We start from the raw sequence: 15,024 nt of genomic DNA on the forward strand, positions 1-15,024 counted from the left end.
ATCTGGCAAGGAGGATGGCGGAGAGGCCACTCTGCAGCTGAGACTCCCCCGGTGTGGATTGGCATGCAGCAAAGTACGCAAGTAAACTGCTCCGTTGCCGCTCCGCGCCACAGATGCCTCCAGTGTGGCACCAGGGTTAGTGTGCACATGTGCAACATGAGGTGAGGCTTCCAGCTTCTTCCAGAAGAGGAGAGGGACCTCTAGCCGTTCTTCTCCTCCTCTTAATAATGTCGCTGTACACACCACAGCTTTGAAGTTTGCAGCCTGACGCTGGTTTCTTCTGGTGTATCTTTGTCGGTCACAAACATCTGCCCGTGTCGGTCTGCACTCTTCAGCCTCAGGAGCAAATGTTTACTCTGAACAGGCTTTACTTTGCTGTGATAGGCTCTATTTTTCATCTGTAATTTTATTATCCTTCAAAGAAATCATTGTGGGCGTTTCTCTTTGAGCTCTGAAACAGTTTTCTAATTTTATAGTAACCATTACTTTTATGTAGGTACCTTTTATCCTTTCAGTCAAAAAAATGACAATTTAGGAGCTGAAATGAGAATAAGAGATTTTTGGATGCTTGTGACATTTATCTAGACTACCTGTCTGCAGTAGGGAAAAAATAGACAAATAAATAAAAAAATCCACAACTGACAATTTAGCTGTCACGATTACGTCGTTTTTGAAATGTTCAAGCTATCATTATTTCTCAGAGAGTAAAGAAAAATAAAACATCCACAGCTGTGTGGTGAATCAGCCCGTGTAGTATTACTGGCTGCCTCTTGACCCAACCCTGTAGAGCACAAGCCATCATCGGCCTGCTGTCTATGCAAGACGTTTCTCTGGCACGTTGTTGATCTGTTTGCACCACCCTTTATCATCTTGTCTGATCTATCAAGACCAGAAATGAGTCAGGTTTGGGTGTGTGACAAGGTAAAGCAAAGGATCACCAGACACCAACTGTGTTCCTGCACCTGCTCCTCGTTTCTGAAACTGTGAATGTGTGTGTGTGAGCATGCAGGGTGTACGGCAGGTTTTGGAGGATGAGGATGCTTACCGACACATGTGGGCACCGTGCCATTCCACTGGGCCAGAGCATTGGGCACGGCCTCGCACCTAATGGCAGTGGAGCCGTGGAGTGTGTAGCCTGGATTGCATTCAAACAGCACCGCCATCCCAATGCCAAAGTCATTCCCTATCCGCTTCCCAAATCGGGGCTCAGGGACTGAGCTACACTGAGTGGCGCTTGTCCGAGGTACAGCTAGGGATAAAAGGGGGACGTATCAAGAGTGAGAGGAAGAAAGCCAAAGAAAGGAGGGGTGGGTTAGACGGACAGGCAACAGGGATAAGAGGACAAAGCAGGCGGAGAGCCCCACGAGTCTTCCTGTGCTTTATTAGGCTCTTCATCTGCTGTTCCAGGACCAGCTGTTTGACCTCACACCATTCTGCTCTCCAAACTCACGCCTAGCCTCATCCTCTGGCCCTCTTTATACCAGGATGAAGTATCAGCAAGGCATTAGATATGTTTGAATATTTGAAAACATCAAAGTGAAAAAAAAATTCAACCAGACCGACCTTGGTAAACAAAATGAAATCCCTTGGCTGTTTCAGTTCCGTTTGTGGTGAACTTGAGGGTGATCTTGTTTCCTGAACTCAAAGGAAGAGTCTCACCTGAATAAGAAATTCAAAGAAATTTTTAAACAAGTTTTTCTAAATTGTGCACTTTTACAAATTTTACAAGTTTGGGCCTCTTAAAGACCAAGTTCACTCATTTTCCACACATCTCTAGAATGAATGAATGTCTTGAGAGTCGATCTCAGTGGGAAAAAGAGCTGTTATGCTCCTGTTTGAGGAATTAAAACATCAGAGGTGACCTGAACATGGCAGTTTTAGGGTCTTATTTCCCGATATTCAGACATCTCTCCTCTGATTGGCTAACAGCAACACGACTCTACCACTGACTCTTTCTCTCCATAAAACAACACAAGCCTGGAGGAGTTCTGCGGTGTGGTGGAGTTGCTAATGCTAACAGTTAGCTTCTACTAGCCGAGACGTTTTTCGCTGTTTCCTGGACGCTAAACCAACAACAGCCTCCCCCCTCGTGAGTCAAGATGGGTGAGTCTATGAATGTTATTTTGTAAAACACAGAGAGATGATCATCTTTCTCAGTGAACTTGGCCTTTAACTAAACTAATAAATCACATAATTAACAAAAGACACAAGTATCCTAACTGTCTGTGAAACTGTGACCACGAGAAGTATTCATTAATTTTGTAAAGATGTTTGAATCCAAACTAAGGATTTGACTCAGAAACATGATCAAACATATTTACATATTGGTACTGAACTGGGATGCTACTGGTACCGGTACTGCTGACCTTCAGGGATTAGGTTCAGCCGATATGTTGAGAGCTCCATGTTATAAATCCATCAAGTTTCACCTTTAAGCTGCTCAACTTATGACATCATCCTTCAGTTTGTGTGTTTTCATTTACTTGTCATGCAATTAAAATGGTTCAGACCACCTTTAAGGGCTGCCGAGTTCCAAACTGTATCAATAAAAGTTTTAAATGTCATTAATAAACATGGCCGGATATTTAATTATAACCAACTGGTGTTTATAGGTCGTGTATAAGCTGCTTGTTTACAGCGGCACTTAAATAAAGAGCATTTATCAGCAATGACTGACATTCAAAATTTAGCTTTGAGTCATCTGCAGCATCCAGTAGCTTTATATAGTCTGGAAGTCTTCTTGGAAAAAAGAAACCTTCAAAGTGATGCAACTAGAAGACTGAGCCTATTATTATTAATTATTGTGACATCCCTTCTTAGTAAGCTTCAGTTGGAGTAATATGGAGTCCAAACTAATGAAAGCATTTATTCTACAAGTTAGCAGGCTGGAATAACAGGTGTCATTTATTGCTGTGGTTTATAAACACTGCTGGACAAAGCTGAATGAAACCAGCTTGTTTTCTTGTGCTACTGTAATGAGGATTTTACTGGTTTACTACTGTGATTAATGCATAATGGAACAATGTAAAAGAATGGTATGAAGGGGGGGCTGATCATATTTTAACATCAGATTTTGTGTATAAAATGCTGCTAAGGACAGCTGGTCCGTGCGCTCTTACCTGTTAAATTCGATTCTGTCCTTGAGCTCTGAAAACAGCTCACACCTACGAGCTAGAGTAAATAAAACACATGGCCAGGCTTCGAGGTCAGAGCTGCCTTTTGTTTTTACCTGAGTGAGATCCATATATGGATGAAAGAAGGGCTGAATCTGCTGAGGGTCCATCATAGATCTCAACCACATCAGTGGGCAGCGTCTGGAACACCACGAACTGACCAAAGAGCACTGCAGAGAAAACAGAATAAATGCAAAACCATGAGAAAGTTCCTGAAAGTTTACATTTCTGATCCTTCAAGATTTTGATTCTGTTTAGACAGGACTATACCACCTCTATAAAAAACACATTTGGAGGAAAATGGATCAAAATGTCAAGAAATCAAACAAATTCCCTCTGGGATTAATAAAGTATTTTTGAATTGAATTGAATTGAAAATATGCTCATTATGTCCAGGAGAGTCAGAACATGGAGAAAGTCTAAAACTAGCAAAAAGGAAAAAGCTTTTTTATTTATTAAAACCGATTAAACAACTAAACCAGCATTAACGTAAGGATCTACAACACCCACAACGCCTTCCTTAAACGGTGACTTAACACATCCAAATGTGTTTTAAAATAATTTCCTGAGTGCACACACACGGCTAGGGTTACACAAAAATAAACAATAATGAACAAGAGTCTACTTCTAGACCTGCAGAAAGAGACAAGAGAAAAAAAAAGCAAAAAAAATGGGACACAACAACAATACAACAAGATCAAGCTATCACTGTGTCAACTTGATGAAGAAATACATAATCAACATTGTTTAACTGAACAATCACATGCTAATAAATCACAGTGCATTAAGTGCCAACCATAGCCTTAAGACATGTGTTGAACGTGCCCAAGTCCATACTTATGAGAGCACCATGTGAGCACCTGTGTGTGTACACACGCTTGTTTATGTAAGGTTTCTCTATAGGAGCGTCCAATAGAGAGTGTGAGGGGCCACAGATCTGCCCCCCAAAGATGCGTAGGAGACGGGGGGAGCTCCAAGTCCCAGAGATCCAGGCGCTGCCCCAGAACACAAGAACCCCAAGGAGACTGCAACCAGAAAGGCCCCCGCCCCCCTCGAGAGGCACAGAGAATCGCCCCGGGGGGCCACAACCAGCAGTCGGCAGAATCCCGGGAGACATCAGCGGCAAGCCCACAGGCCCACCCGCAGCCTCCCACCCCCTAGCCGGCCGAGCCCGGGACCCAGCGACCCGGGACCCTGGGGCGACCTCCCCCACTGGGGACCCAGCAGAGCCCAGGGACCCAGACCCCATTTATATTATTATTATTATTATTATTATTATTATTATTATTATTATTATTATAAGAATAACAACAGAACTAATAAAGTCTGGTTCCTTGGCCTGCAACTTTTATTCTTGACATGATTTTGACTGAATTGCCTTCCCTTCCTTTGGCCCTAATGTGCTGCCGTACAAGTCAGAGATCTAGCTCCTTCACTGCCTTAGCCCGTTAACCCGCCACACACACACACACACACACACACACACACACACGCACACATACGATTGGTGAAGGGTGTGTTAGAGGCACGGCCGCCACCTGTTACTCATCTGCTGCTGCTACAGACGCCCTCCTGATCTGCACCTCTCGGCCAGATTGTTGGCTCTGCTCATTAGTCCGTTCTGTCTAGCTCGCTGATGATTGTTTATTTGTTTACTCTGGATTCCCCGCCAGGCATTTTCTGTCTTTGTGTGGTTTGAGCTGCCCCACGGCCTGTCTTCTACCTTTGTCTTCAGACTGATGCTCATTTTAAATTCAGCCTGTATTGTCCAAACCTCTGACTGTCAGCCAGCAGAGTAATAAAGTGTCTAAAGCTGAGCTCACCCTGCCCGGTGTTGGTGTCTGCCCACAGCTTCTGGGAATCCTTATACCTTTACTTTGGTGCTGAAGTGGAAAATCCAATCTACATGTGTCTTTCTTTAGACAGACACCATGAATGCTTTCTAAACTAACCTTGAATGTGAACTAAACACACTTCATCATCAAAAACTTCCTTTTTTTAAAGGATTTTTGTTTTTATAGGTCATTGTTTCGTGAAGGAAAGCCACATCTGCACTACTTTAAAAGCTCTTGTGACATTTTCTGTGAATGCGATAATTAGATATTTCATTGAATTTAGCAACTTTGTTTGGGGTGCCATGGCATTTAACATGTGGTGAATAACCTTCACACGCTGCACATGAAGGGTAATTAGACTTCCTTTTTGCAGTGAAGATCCACTCCTATCCTACATGTATTTTATGGGTCATACACTAAAATGTGAGCCTCATAAATGATTAGAAGCTCTAGTTTTCCTTTTGCAGGTGGAGGATCATGGTGGTCGAGGGGCTGGACTGACAGCAAGAAGAGCATAGGCATCACCACGACAACAGCAAGGAGCATAAACAATCTGAGCTGCAGCTTTAAAGCAACAGGCAGACAGTTATTGTTAACAGCGATGTCATAGAGCGGCGTCTCAGCACACCCGACCAACATCATGAGCTGTTGAATGTCCTTTAAACGTCTGCTAATAGAAAATAGGGTGATGATTATGTTAGTTAGAAAATCTGACCGCATGCTTGTGATACAAGCTGCTGTTGCACGTTTATGCAAAGACAGTTTCAGGTATAAAGATTTGATCTGTTTTGAGTTTCAGCACATTTTCAGTGATTCATGTAGAAAAATGGGAAATTATTAGTAATTGCTCTCTTACACAGAGTTGGGAGTTCAGAAGCGACGATGCTTATTTTCTTTTCCTCGCATTCTGTTTCAAAGGTAACTTCCACTTTTACAAATGCCGGATGTTTGTGGACATCTGCTGATGTCATCTCCTACTGAGAAACAACCAGTCGGTGAGAGTTAACCACAGGTTGCACTGAGCAACTCTACCGCTCCGTTTCTGAGTTCATACCCAGTTCAGATACTCTTTTTGATCCTGAAATGGTGAAGAGAGCATTCCTTTAGGGCCGGCCCCGGTGAAATGGACACACATACACACAGGCCCGGAGTGGCTAATCGGGAGGGTCTGGAGAATTCCCGGTGGGCCGCGCAATGTTTGGGCCGCATGGGCCGGTGCTCTCATTTTTGTTTTTTATCATTTTATTTTTATTTTTTGGTGCCGGTGTTCAGTCATGGCACTGAGGCCGCCGGGCTGATCTCATACGCTCCTCCCGGCTGTCTCTACCTGCAGGCTGCAGCTCGTTTTTTTTTTCTTTTTCCCCTATATGCGCCTGTGCGCACCACGTGACCACGCAGTTGACGGAAAGATGGAAAGTAGAAAGAGCAAGGGTGGCGCGGAGAAGGCAAGAATTAAAAAGAGGAACGCGCTGGAAACAGATGCAGCTAAATGTGCAAAAATGAGCACCTTTATTTCTCAAACAAGCTTGCGGTCTTTAACTTCAAATGAAGATAAAACAGGTAAGGCAAGTCAAGATGTTAAACTTTACCGGCTGCAAATCGCCATTCAAGTTAATTAAGCTTCAATAATGAATTATATGGCGTCATGACATAACGTTATGTAATATAGTTAACAGTAATGTGACTGATGCCACCAAACTGTCTTGTAGCACCTCAGAGTCAAACACAAGATCCAGTAGGCCTAATAAGCACCAGGCAGAAGCCCACAATTCCAGAGCGGGCATGTAGGTATGATTACTTATTGAGTCAGTGAACTGAATATTATTAAAATTTATATGATGAAAACTATCCTGGCTCTATATGAAAGTGTTCTAAAATGCTAGATGATTCAGCATTGATCAGAAAGTGTGTAAAAAAGGAAAATGAATGCTGAATTGTGACAATTTTCACACAATGTAGTGTCAGAAGAAGAGCCAGGAGCCAGCAGTGAGGGTATTGCTCCTGTTGGGATAGAAGGTGAGCCAACTCGTGCAAACAAGCAAACATTAGTTTCATTATAATAATTTTAATGTCCAAATAATAGTAGGGACCTGTTGTATTTTTATTAGTAAATGCACAAAGCCCACAACAGATCGCTATTAGAATGAAAGTAAAATGAAATAAGCCTGCTTACTTTGCCATAGAAAATATTTTAATTTGTTACAAAAAATGTGTTTTCCATATCAAATGTGCTAAAGCTTTACAGATGATTATTTTAATTGTGTGCAGGTGAGTCTAGGGAAACTGGAAAAAGTGTGAAAGGGAGTGCTGAGTCATTTCATTTTAAAGGTTTCAAAATCTCAGAACAGCTGTTTGAACAGAATGTAGATTGTTATATTGTTAGAGAATGTGTTGTAAAGAACAATGTTGGAGATGTGCACTGATGTTCAAATAAACCTACATTGTAAAGCAACTCTTTCTTGCACTGAATTACAAGGCTTTACCGAGTAGTGTGCTTTTGTAGACTATACATATAAAGTTCTAACATGATTTTAATAATAATTCATTAAGTGGGTCGGTCTGGGGTCTGAAACTCCAGGGCTGAAAACGTGTCCCACTCCGGCCCTGCACACACACACACACACACACACACACACACACACACACACACACACACACACACACACACACACACACACACACACACACACACACACACACACACACACACACACACACACACACACACACACACACACACACACACACACACACACACACACAGATATTAGAAAGAGGTTTATTGTGGCCACGTTGCATGGTACATTTAGTTGCTGTGGGTTTGTTTTATACCTATAAATAACCATAAAACGTAAAAACAAAATCTGCATGAATTTCTAGAATTTGGATCTTGGAGCTGTTTACAGAAGGCAGTCTATTTTCAGACTAGCTCTATTTATCCAAACTGAGGTCATTCAGGTAAGATCACAAAGATACATAACTGTTACTTAGAGACGCAGCGGCCTAAACTAGTGAAAATCCCTTTAAATCTGAGCCGTTGTTGTCTTTCGTTCCCTTCACTGAGCCCTGTGATGAATAAATAAAAAACAATCAGCTCATTAAAAAGTCACCCAAGCTCCGCAGAACTAGACCAGGAATTTGGACAAATTGTTACTGAATCTAACTTTTAGTTTGATTAAACATCACTGACGATTTAAGAGGATGAAGGTTTTCACTAAAGTAATGATGAAATCTTGTCATGGCAACAAGGGGATTGTTTTCAATAATGCTTTGTGTGAATATTTCCATTGAAGCATCCTTGATTGCATCATTGTGAACTTGCCCTTGAAAATAATCGGATTCCCTGAACAAACTAACCGACTTGGCAGACTGGATCGCTACTTTAGTGACACGACACACGTTTGCATCTGTGCAGCCGTGCATGCCTGTACACATAATGGCACCGTATGACTGTGAATTATTTATGGTACAACTAGAGCCCCAATCTTGCCCTCTAGTGAACAGTGAAATCCTTTACACACCTCTCTTCTACCCTTTAGCTCTATTCTGCAGCTCTTCTCAAAGGTTTGAGCTCATTTGTGAGCTTTATTATTAACTTCATTGTGTGTGTGTGTGTGTGTGTGTGTGTGTGTGTGTGTGTGTGTGTGTGTGTATTGCTGCTTTCCCAAATGGTAGCAAGAAACCTGCCAGAATGAAGGCTCACTACGGAACCTCTCTACGGGTCCGCATTACGGGTCCTCTCTATGGGTTCTCGTTACGGAACCTCTCTACGGGTCCGCATTACGGGTCATCTCTATGGGTTCTCGTTACGGAACCTCACTACAGGTCCTCACTACAGGTTCTTGCTGCGGGTCCTCTCTACAGGTCCGCACTACGGGTCCTCAGTACACATCCATCTCCATTGTGCTGGTTACAGTAAGCAGACATCATTGTAGCTGGTTATGGACATCGATAAGTTTGTGCTTTGTTGCAACAATAAGAAAAAGGTTGCAATTCTAAAACCACGTCACAAACATAACATAAATGCTGTTTTTATTCACATTTAATTATCTGATGTTTTAAAGTCAGCGTTAGATTGAAGGAGAGAATTAATTTGCCTCATCTTTACTTTAGAGAAACTGTTAAAGAATTTTTCAGCAAAAACTGATTTCTAAGAAATTTAGAAAGCCTCATTTTCAGAGATTCTTAAAATTAGTAATTTTTTTCTTTTTAGACTAAACATAAGATGAAATGTCAAACATCTGGCTTTTGCTGCAGTGTAAATAGCATCCAGGTTATCTGTTGTTGTTGCTGTGCAGCCATAAAGTCCTAGTTCATCACAGAAGAGCACCAAATCCACCAAAAACGACCTCCATGGTTCGGGATTGAACCCAATAGCTCCTCACATCTAGATGATGCCCAACTGAGAGAGGCACTGTTCATAATTCAAATGGTCAATGAAAAAAAAATCGAATTTAAAATATTGAAATGGAAATAATGAGCATGGACAAACACATTTCTTATTACCGGTTAATGTTAACCGTGAAGGTGTCAAGTTGAGAGGATGGTTTGGACCCAAAATGCAGTAACCCAGGATGACACGAGGCAGAAGTGGATATGAAGTAAAAATGCTTTTATTTTAGGAGGCTGGGCATAGATCCAAAGGCAAATGCTGGCAAAAAGGCAAAACAGAAGCTCTTTCATGAGCAAGATCAGGAGAACACACGAGACGGACAAAACAACACTGACAACGACAATAGACCGACAAGACACAGAGACAAGACAGGGCTTAAATAGACTGGGGCATAATGGGAGGCAGATGAGCTGCAGGTGTGTGGAGTGTGGGGGGAGGACCAGGTGAAAGCAATGACTAATCAGGGAAGAAACTAACATGACCTAAGAGTGAACCAAAAAACAGAAAAGCAACCATAAAACTAAAATTCTAAAGGGAAGGAGAACTACAAAAACCGGTGGGACAAAACATATTAAAGAGACTAATAAAAATGAAAAGCTGAAACTATAAACACTGCAGAGGGATGACTGGCTGCCGAGGGGTGACTAGAGAAGACTAAAGGAACACAGGAGACACATAAATGAGATGCAGACAAATGACACATGAGGGCGCTATAAAACACAAAAGGAGAACCTGGAGTGGGAACTGGAGGGGCTGGGGAACAAAGGGACACAGAACATGACAGAAGGACAAGAACATTTGATTTCCATCGATAATCTTGTATGGTAACACATTCAACCATGTAAAGAACAAAGTATTTAATAAAAACATTTCATTCATTCAGATCTAGGATCTTATTTTGTGTTCCTTTTGTTTTTTGAGCGGTGTGTTTTGCCCCAAATACCTCGGTAGTCTTCTGGTTCTGTGTTCTTTTGAGTTTTAAATCCTGACCAAAAGCAGCAAAGTAACCCACCAGTAATATGGAACATCCCTGTTCTCCTTAGCATTTGGGCTTCAACACAACATGGGCCGACAGCGATCCCAGACTGAAGTCAGTTTCCACTGAGGCTAAGTCTGCATGTGGCTTATTTGTAAAAGTTTTTGCACACATTAGTCTTAGCAGATGGTGCCTTTCACTCAGCAGTGAGGTTTCAGTTTGAGCCCTGCTGTCGCCTGGAAACCGAACCAGATCCTTCTGAAGCTTCATAGATGTCCTGTGGGACGTCTTCTACTTTCTAAACACACCTTCACAGTTTTTTACTATTTAGGGGTCTCATTAGATAACAAATCCAGACTTTCATTTGGCATTTTTAATGTTTGAGAGACACGTTTGAGACAAATGGTTTTCAATAATGCAATTTGTGTGATTTTTAAACATATAAAAATAAAAACAACCTATTTAAAATGACTGAAGTAAAATTATCATTAGTTAATGAAGCCTTCTGATAAATAAATAAATATATATGTATATATATATATATATATATATATATATATATATATATATATATATATATATATATATATCATCGGTGTGGAGGATGCCCTCATCTACCTGCTGGACCGGGCATATTCTCATCTGGACATTGCTGGGAGCACTGTGAGGGTCATGTTTTTCGACTTCTCTAGTGCCTTTAACACAATCAGACCATCACTGCTGGGGAACAAGCTCACAGAAATGCAGGTGGACGCCCCACTTGTAGGTTGGATTACGGACTATTTAACAAATAGACCACAGCATGTCCGACTGATGAGCTGCCGCTCAGATAACATCCTGAGCAGCACAGGGGCACCGCAGGGGACATTCCTATCACCCTTCCTCTTCACCCTTTACACATCTGACTTCATGTACAAGTCTCAGTCTTGCCATCTGCAGAAATTCTCTGATGACTCTGCCATCGTGGGCTGTATCAGGGATGGTCAGGAGGTGGAGTACAGGAGTGTGGTGGACAGCTTTGTGGAGTGGTGTGAGCTAAACCACCTACAACTTAACATCACAAAGACTAAGGAACTGATTATGGACTTTAGGAAGCAGGCCCCACCTCCTACTCCTGTCACCATAAGAGGGGCTGACGTTGAGATCGTTGAGGACTACCGGTACCTGGGTGTACACTTGGACTGTAAACTGGACTGGTCTAAGAACACCAATGCCATCTTCAAAAAAGGGCAGAGTCGGCTTTTCCTACTGAGGCGGCTCGGGTCCTTCAATGTTGGGAGGAAAATGCTGACCATGTTCTACCACTCGGTGTTGGAGAGCGTTGTGTTCTTTGCAGCTGTGTGCTGGGGCAGTGGGGTGAAGATAGCAGATGCCAACCGGCTGAACAAGCTGATTAGAAGGGCTGGGTCTGTCTTGGGTGTTAGACTGGAGAACCTGGAGGAGGTGTCTGAGAGGAGAATGCTAAAAAAGCTTCTCTCTATCATGGACAACCCCTCCCACCCCATGCACGCCCACATGATGGACCACTGAAGCACACGCAGCAAAAGACTCATTGCCCCGAAATGCAGAACTGACCGCCACAGGAAATCCTTCGTACCGGTGGCAATAGGACTGTTTAACTCTTCCTCACGCTGTAGGTGATTCTCCAAATACTATTACCTTGGTTATTCTGTGCCCTCACCGACTGTGCAATATTACCCAAGAGTTCTGATTGTAAATATGTTTTTATCCCCCCATCATATCATATGCTGCTACAAACCCATATTCTTTTACACAATACTTTAATCACTTTTGTGAATCGCCTGCACCGACGGCTTAATTACTTATCCACAAGGATGCAGTCATGTATTTAATTAATTATTTTTTATTTTTTTATTTTTTATTTTTTTAATGAATATATTGTATATCATATTTCTATTTCACCTGTTCCTTTGTCTCTCCAACTGCTTTGAGCATGTACATGACACAAGAATTTCCCTCGGGATAAATAAAGTTGTTCTTATTCTTATTCTTATATATATATATATATATATATATATATATATATATATATATATATATATATATATATATATATATATATGTGTATATATATATATATACATATATATATATATATATATATATATATATATATATATATATATATATATATATATATATATATATATATATATATATATAAAAGAAAGGTAGGTTTGCTTGAGGAACTACAGGTGCTGGCCAGTAAATTAGAATATCATCAAAAGGTTGAAAATATTTCAGTAATTCCATTCAAAACGTGAAACTTGTACATTATATTCATGCAATGCACACAGACCAATGTATTTCCAATGTTCATTACATTTAAATTTGATATTCATAAGTGACAACTAATGAAAACTCCAAATTTGGTATCTCAAAAAATTAGAATATTCTGAAAAGGCTGAATATAGAAGACACCTGCTGCCACTCTAATCAGCTGATTTACTCAAAACACCTGCAAAGGCCTTTAAAAGGTCCCTCAGTCTTGTTTTGAAGGCACCACAATCATGGGGAAGACTTCTGACTTAACAGCTGTCCAAAAGACAATCATTGACACCTTGCACAAGGAGGGCAAGACACAAAAGGTGATTGCTAAAGAAGCTGGCTGTTCGCAGAGCTCTGTGTCCAAGCACATTAACAGACAGGCGAAGGGACGGAAAAAATGTGGTAGAAAAAAGTGTACAAGCTCTAGGGATAACCGCACCCTGCAGAGAATTCTGACGACAAACCCATTCAAAAATGTGGGGGAGATGCACAAAGAGTGGACTGCAGCTGGAGTCAGCGCTTCAAGAACCACCACGAGGAGACTCATGAAAGACATGGGATTCAGGTGTCGCATTCCATGTGTCAAGCCACTCTTGAACAAGAAACAGCGCAAGAAGCGTCTCGCCTGGGCCAAGGACAAAAAGGACTGGACTGATGCTGAGTGGTCCAAAGTTATGTTTTCTGATGAAAGCAAGTTCTGCATTTCCTTTGGAAATCAAGGACCCAGAGTCTGGAGGAAGAGCGGAGAAGCACAGAATCCACGTTGCATGAGGTCCAGTGTAAAGTTTCCACCGTCAGTGATGGTGTGGGGTGCCATGTCATCTGCCGGTGTTGGCCCACTCTGTTTCCTGAGGTCCAGGGTCAATGCAGCCGTCTACCAGGAAGTTTTAGAGCACTTCATGCTTCCTGCTGCTGACCAACTTTATGGGGATGCAGACTTCACCTTTCAACAGGACTTGGCACCTGCACACAGTGCCAAAACCACCTGCACCTGGTTCAAGGACCATGGTATCCCTGTCCTTGATTGGCCAGCAAACTCGCCTGACCTTAACCCCATAGAAAATCTATGGGGTATTGTGAAGCGGAGGATGCAATACGCTAGACCCAACAATGCAGAGGAGCTGAAGACGACTATCAGAGCAACCTGGGCTCTCATAACACCTGAGCAGTGCCACAGACTGATCGAGTCCATGCCACGCCGCATTACTGCAGTTATTGAGGCAAAAGGAGCCCCGACTAAGTATTGAGTGCTATACATGCACATTCTTTTCATGTTCATTCTTTTCAGTTGGCCAACATTAGAGAAACAAACATTTTTTCATTGGCCTTTAGAATATTCTAATTTTCTGAGATACCAGATTTGATGTTTTCATTGGTTGTCACCTATAAATATCAAAATTAAACGTAATAAACATCGGAAATACATTGGTCTGTGTGCATTGCATGAATATAATGTACAAGTTTCACGTTTTGAATGGAATTACTGAAATATTTTCAACCTTTTGATGATATTCTAATTTACTGGCCAGCACCTGTAATTCCAGTTTAGCACAAGATCACAACTACTTCTGACTTGTGTGCTCCTATTAGCTGCTGTGTTCCAGATTTTATAATTTATAATTTTTCCCTCTAATTAGTTCTCTATATAATGATTATTATGGAAGTCAAATGAATGTCTTGCTGTGTTCCAGTTTTCCCATCTGTGGGTCCATTTCCTTTTCTGGACTCAGGTCTGTCCACAACTGCATTAAAGAGCAAGTCACCCCTTACCAGAATCTTACTCCACCCCTACCTCCTGTTTGAAAAATGCAACAAATGCTGTTGCTATGCAGACCGAGAGAGCGGAGCTGCTAACAAATACACACAAATACAGGCTCACAATGATACTGTGACATCATATGGTAGCAGCTGATGTCATATGATACTTCTTAGCCATTAGCAATGGCAGATTTTAATTCAAATGCAGTGCAGAGTTTTTACCAGAAGAGGGCACAACACTGACAATTTTAGATAGAATATTTTAATTTGAACAAAGATGCACTAAAGCGCCAAATTATTGACAACGTGGGTCTACAGCACAATCAGACACTCATTTATACAGTTTATCAGCCAAAAAAGTTGATCTGGGAGTGACTTGCTCTTTAACAACACAACAGTCCACAATAAGGTCAAATAACAATTTACTACATATTTTTTTAAACTAGTCAGCTATATTTATCCTTTATCCTTATGTAATAATTACAATTAAATATTTTAAGCAGCACAAAGTTCAAGTTATATTTTACAATCAAAATAACAAAAATGTAATCCAACTACTTAAATATTCTTTTTTTTTACCGTGTCCTGTCTGGCTGTGAA

The 15,024-nt window shown here is 41.4% G+C and overlaps 1 protein-coding gene across 6 annotated transcripts in view; it reads right to left on the minus strand.

The window, feature by feature from the left end:
• The window catches only part of LOC107378702 (CUB and sushi domain-containing protein 3), a 434,947-nt gene that overhangs the window by 192,550 nt on the left and 227,373 nt on the right, over window positions 1-15,024 (minus strand). For all 6 annotated transcript variants that reach the window (XM_070550820.1, XM_070550818.1, XM_070550816.1 and 3 more), the window contains 3 exons: window positions 3,230-3,343; window positions 1,564-1,659; window positions 1,046-1,249 (listed from right to left, as the gene is read on the minus strand). In XM_070550820.1, coding sequence (XP_070406921.1) covers window positions 1,046-1,249; window positions 1,564-1,659; window positions 3,230-3,343 — 414 coding nt within the window. The remainder of the gene's footprint in view (window positions 1-1,045; window positions 1,250-1,563; window positions 1,660-3,229; window positions 3,344-15,024) is intronic.

This window comes from Nothobranchius furzeri, chromosome 5 (genome assembly GCF_043380555.1).
Source record: "Nothobranchius furzeri strain GRZ-AD chromosome 5, NfurGRZ-RIMD1, whole genome shotgun sequence".
NCBI lineage: Eukaryota > Metazoa > Chordata > Actinopteri > Cyprinodontiformes > Nothobranchiidae > Nothobranchius > Nothobranchius furzeri.